The 10,438-nt window shown below is 40.8% G+C and overlaps 1 protein-coding gene across 1 annotated transcript; it reads left to right on the forward strand.

Moving 5' to 3' along the window:
* Positions 1-289: 289 nt before the first annotated feature.
* LOC140817983 (uncharacterized) lies at positions 290-823 on the forward strand. Its single transcript, XM_073177776.1, has one exon. The coding sequence runs from the start codon at positions 290-292 to the stop codon at positions 821-823; it is 534 nt and encodes a 177-aa protein (XP_073033877.1).
* The last annotated feature ends 9,615 nt before the right edge of the window (positions 824-10,438 follow it).

Below are 10,438 nucleotides of genomic sequence, written 5' to 3' on the forward strand. Positions count from 1 at the left end.
GAGACTTCAACTGCTCCTACATCACCCCTTCTACTACCTCAGGTAGGATCCACTTGAAGATTTTGATTAATTACAGCAAGTGTAATAACCCACCCAACTTAGGACATGAAGAAATAAGGCTCTGACAAAAGCCTATCTATTATGTCAGCAATGCTCTTAGGGGCCCTGAGATCCGATACAGTGAAGTGGAGAAGATAGATCTCGCTCTCGTTATGACTGCCCAGAAACTGAGACCTTATTTCTGTCAAATCAAATTATTGTGCTAACCAATAGTCTTCTCGGGAAGATTATGACTCATTCAGAAGTTTCCGGGAGAATCATTAAATGGAAAGTTGAGCTGGGAAAGTATGATTTTGAGTATAAGCCACGGGTGGCAATCAAAGCACGGGCCTTGTCAGATTTTCTATCAGAGATGTTTCAGCCTGCTGAAGAGGAGGTCTGGAGGGTATTTGTGGATGGAGCGTCTAGCCTTTTGGGATGTGGTGTAGGAGTTGTGATAATAGCTCCCCCGAGAGAAAATATTAAACTAGTACTGAGAATTGACTCCCGAGTGACTAACAATGAGGCAGAGTATGAGGCTGTTCTCTCTGGTATCCGAGCTGCCCGGGAAATTGGAGCTTCTCGGATCATTTTGTATTCTGATTCACAACTAATTACTCAGCAGATAAAGGGAATTTATGAATCTAAGGATGACAGGATGCTTAAATATTTCAAGCTCATTCAAGCCCAGGCAAAAGTTGGTGTGGATTGGAGTATTGAGCAGATACCCCGAGACGAGAATGGGGAAGCAGATGCTTTGGCAAAGATGGCCGCCTCTTTATAAGAGGTCAGTACCTGAGAAGTATTGCATGTTTCCTAGGCTAATCCTCTCCACTGAAGAAGATACATTGCCAGCACCAGAGGACTCGTGGATGACACCCTGATAAAATTCATTTTAAACAATGAATTTCTTGAAGATAAAGCTCAATTTCCAACGATCAGGAGACAAACTCCCAGGTTTGTTCTCTTAAATAATATCTTGTACAAAAGATCATTTCAGGGACCTTTACTAAAGTGCTTACCTGTGGGAGAGGTGGATTATGTCCTCCGAGAGATTCATGAGGGGTGTTGCAGAGAGCATATCGGAGGAATAGACCTAGCCCGGAAAACAATGCTTTCCGGATTTTGATGGCCCACTTTTAGTCAAGACTCTGCCTGAGTGGTCCGGGCTTGTGAGGGTTGTCAACATCATTTAAATTTTCAATACATCCCGGCCACCCTCATGAAGCCTATCTGGGCATCATGCCTCTTTGATCAATGGGGCTGTTGATTAATTTTATAAATGGGTAGAAGCCGTGCCCCTGGCAAAGATTACTGAGCAGAAAGTTTTGAAATTTATGTGGAAGAATATTGTATGCCGATTTGGAGAGGAGACTAATCTCGGACAATGGGAGGCAGTTTCAGGAAAAGGAGATAACAGCTTGGTTCCAGGAAATGAAAATCACTCAATCTTTCACTTATGTTGCTTATCCTCAAGCCAGTGGCCAAATAGAGGTTGTTAATAAAATTATTGTGCAAGCCTTGAAAACAAGGCTACAGGGCAAAGGAAAAGACTGGGTGAATGAATTGCCTAGTGTTCTTTAGACATACAGAACTAGTCCATGAGCACCTATTCAAGAGACTCTTTTTAATCTGGTGTATGGTTCTGAAGTAGTTATTTCGGTCGAATCGGACAATATTCTACCCGCATAGAATCTTACCAGGATTATAGTGATCAAAGTTGAGCAATGGAATTGGATTTGGTAGAAGAAAAGAAAGAGCAGGCTCTAATTAGAATGTAAGCTTACCGATGCCGGTTTATGAAATCATATAACAAACGAGTCCAAATCCGTGACTTTCCAGTAGGAGATCTAGTCATGAATAAAGTTAATCCAGCTGGAGATGTTGGAAAATTGGAAGCTCGGTGGGAAGGGCCTTTTAAGATAACCCGGAAGGTTAGCTCGGGAGCTTTTTATTTAGAAGATGCTTAAGGAGGCTCTCTCAAAAGACCCTGGAATGTATTTCATTTAAAGAAGTATTTTGTTTGAAAGATGTAATTATTTGTTTGAAGATATAATGAAAGTTATGTTGTAGAAAAGTACATGAATGTGAATTATCTAAACCAGAGAGGTACAAAGCCCCAGTTAATTAATAAGCTCAGGGCTCTACACCCTGGCTCGGGGCACCACACCTTGACCATTCACAAGTCCCGGGACATGATCTCCGACCCAAGGCTCCGTACCTTGATTATTAATAAGCCCAAAGCTTTATAAACTGGCTCGGGACACCACACCTCGACCATTTCTAAGTCCCGGGACATGATCCTCGGCTCAAAGATCCGTACCTCTGCTATTAATAAGCCCAGGGCTCTACACCCTGGATCAGGGCACCACACCTCGACCATTCCCATGTCCCTGGACATAATCCCTGTCCCAAGGCTCCGTACCTTGGTTATTAATAAGCCCACGGTTCTACACCCTGGCTCGAAGCACCACACCTGGAACATTCCCAAGTCCCGGGACATGATCCTTGGCCCAAGGCTCCGTACCTTGGTTATTAATAGCCCAGCGCTCTACACTATGGCTTGGGGAACCACACCTCGGCCATTCAAAAGTCTCGGGACATGATTCCCGGCCCAAGGCTCCGTACCTTGGTTATTAATAAGCCCAAGGCTCTAAACCCTGGCTCGGGACACCACACCTCGACCATTCCCAAGTCCCGGGACATGATCTCCGGCCCAAAGTTCCATATCTTGGTTATAAATAAGCTCAGGGCTCTACACCCTGGCTCGGGGCACCACACCTCGACCATTCCCAAGTCCTAGGACATGATCCCCGACCCAAAGCTCTGTAACTTGGTTATTAATAAGCCCAGGACACTACACCCTATCTTGGGGCACCACACCTTGACCATTCTAAGGCTCGGGACATGATCCCTGGCCCAGGGATCCGCACTTTGGTTATTGAATAAATCCAGGGCTTTGTACCCTGAATTAGGGGTTTTATGCCTCGATCATTTACTAAGTGCAGGGATGTCTATTCAGCTCAGTACTCAACATTCCGACTGCTTATTTGAAGTTACCGGTTATCTTCCAACACTTAGAATTGTTTGATTTATTATTCACAAGCAGCGATTAAGATTATTTCTAAGACCAGGTATATGTGAAGCATTAATAAATAAACGGAAACACCGTATATTGAAGAAAATATACTCGTTCATTAAAAAAGAGCCCGAAGACAGTGATTACAAAAGGAAAATCAAAAGAAAAATACAAGCCTATTCTATATCTATGTGGCTTGACCCTGGCTGCTCTTCTTCTTGAGGCCCCTCCTTCTCCTTATCTGCATTCTTGGGAAGGGATGCTATGGCTCGTTCAAATTCTGGGAAGCCTTCCATATCCTCAGAAATATCCCAGACTCTTCAAATTTCTCCAGGCATTTGTTAAAGCCACTTTTGAAGAGAGGATAAGCCCGATCTTCTACAGCCACCTTTAAATCTTGAGACGAGAGGAAGGAGGCCTGCCACTCATCTTTCTGAAAGTTAGCCGCAGCCAGGGAAATCTCGTCTCTCTCCACCCGGGACTGCTGTAACTCTACCTGCTCGGATAGAGAATTACTCATCGATTCGAAGACAGATATTGTCCCTTGCATAGTCTCTTCACGAATAAGTCCTTCATTGATATCATCTCTAGCCTTCTCCAGATCTGCTTGAGTCGATTCCAAAGCAGCACGGAGGGCGGCCACTTCTTCCTCATGGGCAGATTTAGCCCGAGAATGCTCTCCTTGAAGTTGCTCATGAAGTTCTTGCAGAGCCCGGGCTTGATAATTCTTTGTGGTAGCTGCCGCTGCTACCTCTTCAAAAGCTGAGATCAGGATTTGAACACCGTGTACAAGAGGAGTTAGTTTAAAAAAATGGAAAGGAAAGAAGTCATGAACTTACAGTGAGGATCCCGTTTGATCCTTCGGGTAATTTTGGAGTAGGCCGGGAACCCCTCAAATGCGCCTCCTCGGCAGGACCTAACAGCTGCTTGAACAGCCTGAGCCCGGTTGGGGTAGATCCCTCTAAAAAGAGATTGCCTCGGGTAGGCATTTCAAACTAAAGAGTAGGCTGCTCGGTCTGGAGAGGCTCGCGAAGTGGCTTGTTGGGGCGCTGATGGCGAGGAGGAGTGGTTGATTGGTTTGGTTGGGAAGTGCCCTGGCCTCCTTCATGAATGCTCTCTAGCAGTATCAACTCTGGGCTTGTCACAGCCTTTAGTTTCCTCTACATAAGAGGGACATGATCTTCATCTTCTTCTTGGGAGCCAGTCACCTCCCGATCTTGTTGATTTTCTACCCGGACTGACTCCTTCAGCCGGGCCGCCTCCTCCTCGGCCTGTTTTTTCTCGACAGCTGCTCACCGAGCTGCGAGTTTTTTCTCTTGGGCCGCCTTCTTAGCCGCCCATTTCCTGGAAAAGGCCTCCTGCATCTCTGTTTTACCTGCACAAAAAGAGGAAAGATGGTCAGAATAATAAAACACGGAAAAGTAAAAAGGAAGTTCAGAAAAAAAAATTACCGGGTTGAGAGCCCGAGCCAATAGCTTCATCTATTATCCGGTCGATCGGGTCATCTACCTGGGCACTCAACCGGTAATTTATTAAATTCTCCTCAGAGATGAGAGTGGATGAGGAAAATTTTTGACCCTCCACCAATTCTTGGCTTCGGGTGTAAGGCTCTTCAAATTTGTAAGAACGAGGAAGAGAAGGTTCTGAAGGAAGAGAAGGGAGAAACCCGGTCAAGCAAGAGAGATGAGCCGGGAGTTTGTATATAAAAGTAGCGTCCTTTCCATCCCTTCTAAGAAGAAGAGATATCATCAAGGAAACGGGATTTTAGCCGGGTGGATAGGAGAAGGCGTTGTTTCCATCCCTTCTAGGAGAAGGTGATGAGAAGTAGCGTCCTTTCCATCCCTTCTAGGAGAAGGTGATGAGAAGATTGTGCATACAAAAAATGATATAGGCCGAGGCCATGATCCGCAAAAATTGGGGTGGAGTTTGTTGATAGATACACCAAAAAACTTGGCGACCTCGATGTAAAAATACGGGATAGGAAATCGGAGACCATTTCTGACTTGGTCCCGGAAGAAAGTGGTAAAGCCGGGAGGGGGGTTGTTGGCCCTATCAGAAGGTCCGGGTATTAAAATTTTGGAAGAAGAAGGGATGGAGTCAAGGGTCCTAAGTTCCTCATCTGCTCCTGAGCACAGAGTGCTGCTCATTGAAGCGAACTAGGGAACCCCCAGAATCTCAGATTGGGGTGGGGAGGAAACTCGGGCTTCGCCCTTGCCCTTGCTATTTTTCAAAGCTCGGGAAGTGTAAGGTCCGAGATTATAGAAATGATATTATTTTAAACCGAGATTATTGAATTAGAGAATTATGGAGTGTTGAATTATATTCCAAGATGTTTGAACTTATTTAGGATTGAAATTGAATCGAAAAGATTGAATAGGGGCCAAATTGCAAATAGTGGAAAGTTGAGGGACTAAAGTGCAAATATGGAAACTTTGGTTGGACACTTGTCTTGCCAAGCTTGAGAACGTGTAACCCTTCATCCTTGTCACAATTTTCAGCCATGAAAACCGAAATCTCCATGGTTGACACCTCCAAGCTTTCTTGTATCTTAAAAAAATTGATTTTGCAAGATCCGGCCATCCGATTTTTGATCCGAGCATAGTTTCGCGCTCCTCTCATCAAGAGCTACTGGAGGATGTAAGTTTCATTGAATTCCAGCATGTTTCGATATCTAGATGTTGGAGGAATTGTGATTTTATTATAGATATGTATTCTTGAGTAGCTAGAGATCATAACGCCGTAAACGGATTGGTTATCGGATGTCGTATGCAATTGTTGAAAAATTCAGCATGTTGGCCGAAATTATATAGTGCTGAATTATTGTGTTTTGGATTGGTATTGTTGTGGATTATGAGTTGTTGAAGTTAGTAGATTGTTGTCTGAGTTATCGAGATACCGAAATTGCGTAGTTATGTCGCCGAATTTGATATAGAATGAAGTTAATCAATTTCATGTCTTGAGTTGAGTTTGATATTGATAATGTGAAGTTCGAATTGTGCTTGTTCAGAATTGGTGAAGAGGATTCGGACTTGAGATCGTAGCTTCAAAACCCGAAGAAAAGGAAGGTATAAGTCAATGTGGTATTGGGAGATGGACTTGAGTCGGTTTAGACTTGGGTTTCCCTAAATCACATACTTTACTTTATTGCATGGATATATTGCATTGATTTGATTAATATACTTGTTCTCTTGATATTTAGACAACAGGTATTGGTCGAATTGTCTTGTGACACACTGTGCCGGATAGTGGTGGTATCGCCACGGCACATTGCACGATGTCACAAGATAGGATGCTAGCGATAGAGCTACAGTCCATGACGGTTAGGTCAGGACACTGGATGTATGGTTATATCGAGTAATGGAATCCATTACGGAATTCGATATAGGAACACCATATTTGGTTATATCGAGTAAAGGGGTTGGAATTCTTCTATTACGGAATTCGATATAGGAATACCGGGGCACTGGTTATATCGAGTAATAGAGATTATGGTTCCATCCTTTACGAAATTCGATATAGGAATACCACATCCGGAAACCGGGATCCCTAGACTAGGATTGAGTCTAGTCTTAAATGATGTAGCTACGAGTATTGTTTATGTTTCAGATTTTGATACATATTCATGTTACCTAATTACATGCTTTATATTTGTGTATATGATTGCATGTTTCATTGATTTATACTGGGGATTATATTCTCACCGGTATATCCGGCTGTTGTCTTGTCTGTATGTGTACTTGACAACAGGTGGGACAAGATCAGGGTCCAGGAGATGAGGAGAGATCGTGATTAGCGTGGAGGCTCCGGACTTGGATTGTAGATAGGGTTGGACACTTGACATTAGTTGTTTAAACCTTAGTTGAATGAATGGTTGTAGTACAGGACTTGTACTTTTATATACTGAGTTGTATCTTAGTTTGATTTCACTACGTTCCGCATTTAAAAAAAAAAGAAATTTAGACCCTGTTTTATAATTGATTAATTAGTCCCAATGATGATTAAGAACTTGATTAGCGTCCGGGTCCCCACAACAGGTGGTATCAGAGCGATAGATCCTTTAGACTGAGATAGAAGAGAATGAGCGGGGTAGATTGAGTTTTCTTACCTTGCATGTGTTTGCTAGCATGAGATTTATTATAATGTTGACTGATATTGTGTATGCTAGCATGACACTATGTGTTACTGCTTAAAAATACATGCTACCTGAGTATATGATTTGAATTGGTACTATGTATTATTGAGTATGAATCAGATCTGATTCATGATCAGCAGTAAGATGATCAGAGAAATATTGCAACAGATTTGTTGTATTTGGGTTACTAATGTTTTGGTAATCTGATATACCTCCGCGGAGAATTCCAGAAAGGGGTAGTACTTCGTCTGAACAGATAGATGCATCAGAAAACTCAGATGGAAGTAAAGTTGACAGAATTTCAGTTATTTCAGCCGCCGATTCTGAGTGGTACAGAGATGTCTGAAGATTGTCAGAATTGGGTTGATGACATTGAAATATTGTTTGATCTACTTGATTGTACAGATGAACAGAGAGTTAAATTGGTATTCCACCAGTTACGAGAGGCTGCCAGAAGTTGGTGGATTACAATCAAAAGAATATTAGAACAACGTGGTACTGTGATCACGTGGGATATATTCAGAACTGAATTTTATCGAAGATTTTTTCCCAGTTTCGTACCAAGAGGATAAGGAAGCCGAGTTTGAGAATTTCAGACAATGTCAATTGAATATTGAAGAATATATTGCTAAATTCTCTACTCTAGTGCGTTTTGTTCCTCATTTAGCTGGGAATGATGAAGCTGTAGTGAATCAGTTCATCAGAGGATTGAATTCAGAGGTAGTTGCATTGATGAATTTGCAACGACCTTACCATTTTGCTGACATCCTGAGTAGAGCGAAAAGGGCTGAGGCGAGTCTGATTAGACAATTGACAAAGTTGTGTGTGAAGCCACTTCAGGCACAGCAATCCCCTCTTCGATATGATCACGGCAGTACAAGTGGGAAGCAAGATTTGCTGAAAGCTCGGAAGAAGCCATTCAAGAAGTTAGGAAGTGGTTCCTCGAGTTCCTGTAGTTCTAGTCCGAGCTATACTGGAGTGTATTGCAGGAGTTGTGGAGGGAGACATTCCACCGAACCATGCCAGGGAGTAACTGGTAGATGCAATATTTGTGGACAGCCGGGACACTTTGCTAAAGTCTGTCCCCAGAAGCGTTCCCGAAGATCGTAGGGAACAGAGTTCACTTGAAAACACAGATCCAGAATTCACAACAGGTACTATTCTTTATGATTCTATTGCATATGTATTGATCTATATACAAATGCACTTGTTAAGATTATCTTTGACTGAGTTGCATGGAGATATGCTGTATCTGTTGGGTTTGTTTGTGCTGTAGTATGGATTTCATTACTGTGGGGGAAATATTGATATCAGAGATTTCTGTATATATTGTATACTACAGTAAGATGAGAATGAAATAGAGATAGATTATGAGGTACTTGTGTTTCCTGATTTGAACGCATTATTGATATGTATATGCTGAACAAGTACAGACATATTGTAGAATTTTTCCAGAAATGGTAAGAGTCAGATCAGAGATGACTGATCAGTGGAGATACCACGATAAGGATTCTAGATTTAGAATTCATTTGATATCTGTATTGTATATGACTCGATTAATACAGAAAGGAACAGATGGTATCCTTATGTATTCAGTAGATGTACTGAAATCGAGCCTAGCATTGGCAGATCTGCCAACGATGTATGAGTTGGCTGATATTTGCCTAGATAAGATTTTAGAGTTGCTAGATATCAGAAAGATAGATTTCAGAATTGAATCAAGATCAGGTATTGTTTATTTGATTAGAATTCAGTACAGAATGATACAGAAAGAATTGAAAGATCAGTGGAAGAGTACTGGCCAAGAGTTATATCTGATTTAGTGTTTCTCTTTGGTATGTTTCAGTATGTTCAGAGATATTCTGATAATTTCGTGCTTATTATATCCATGATATGGGATATATTTGCAGTATCTGATTGATTGAATCGAATATTTGAAGATTGTATCGAATATTCTGAGAACTGTGATTATTGTATACAGAACTTATTCAGATATGAATTCTACTTAAAATAGATTGTATTCAGAATATGCGATACTTGCAGTTAGTATACCGATTGATTCTGATACAGTTGAGATTGTGATCAGTGACTGATAAGATACTGATATCAGAAAGATCAGAAATTTCAGAAATTTCAGAATTGTCAGAAATGTATTTTGTCTGATTTGGCAGATTATTTTATTCGACTGTTGTTTTATATCTGCTGAATATTGTTATTGTTCTAAATCAGTATTTGAGACATCTTATATTGTTTTGGGAGCATATTTTATTTGCAGATGGGATATAACAGTTGATTAAAATGACATGAAGATGTTTACCAGAAATCATTGTATTATGAGTTCACTGAACTCACTAGATCTGTATAGGATATTGATATTTCGTCTCTGATGTAATATTACTGTGTTTTGAATCCGTATATGCTGCACATTATTGTGAACCAGTGAGAGTATATACAGTTCCAACTGAATCAGAGTTAAATTCGAGAGTTACAGCAGTTCAGAATGTGATTAGAATGTAACAGATATGTGATTGTGTATTTTGTATGAGACTGATTATCTTGTGAGGTCAGATGTGTCAGAATTGTACAGCAAAGCTTGATATAGATAGTCAGAGCCGAATACCAGGTAGGTATATTTTCTTTCATTTATGTTATTAACTGATTTGTTTGTATCAAATAGTTCGAATCTGAAATCACAGATAAGGTCAGAAATGTACCGTAGTGGATTCAGTTTTCAATTTGATGATTGAGAATGTATGGTATTCGAACAGATAGAGTTGATATAGACAGATTAGATCAGCTATGATAGAATTTGTATTGAAATGTTGACAGAAATTGTATTGATATGTCTGAATCGCTAACAGAAAAGACAGAAAGATAAAAATCAGAAGATTTATTACAGAAATTGTATAGTTCTGACGAGAAATGGGGAGTATAATTCGATGAATTTCATAATGAGATTACTTCAATACTTTCCAGATATGATATGATATGATTATGATTGACAGATTGTTCAATCTATATTTATTATTTTGTACCAGATAACGTACAAACATGACCAACTGACACAGATCGATGTCAGTAAAGTGGTCAGAAAGATCAGAATGCCACAGTAGATTATATCAGATTGTGATTTTTTATTGATTTGGTACTTGTAATAGAGTATATCATGAGCTTTCTCTTAGATTGTT

The sequence above is a fragment of the Primulina eburnea genome, chromosome 17 (assembly GCF_022965805.1).
Source record: "Primulina eburnea isolate SZY01 chromosome 17, ASM2296580v1, whole genome shotgun sequence".
NCBI lineage: Eukaryota > Viridiplantae > Streptophyta > Magnoliopsida > Lamiales > Gesneriaceae > Primulina > Primulina eburnea.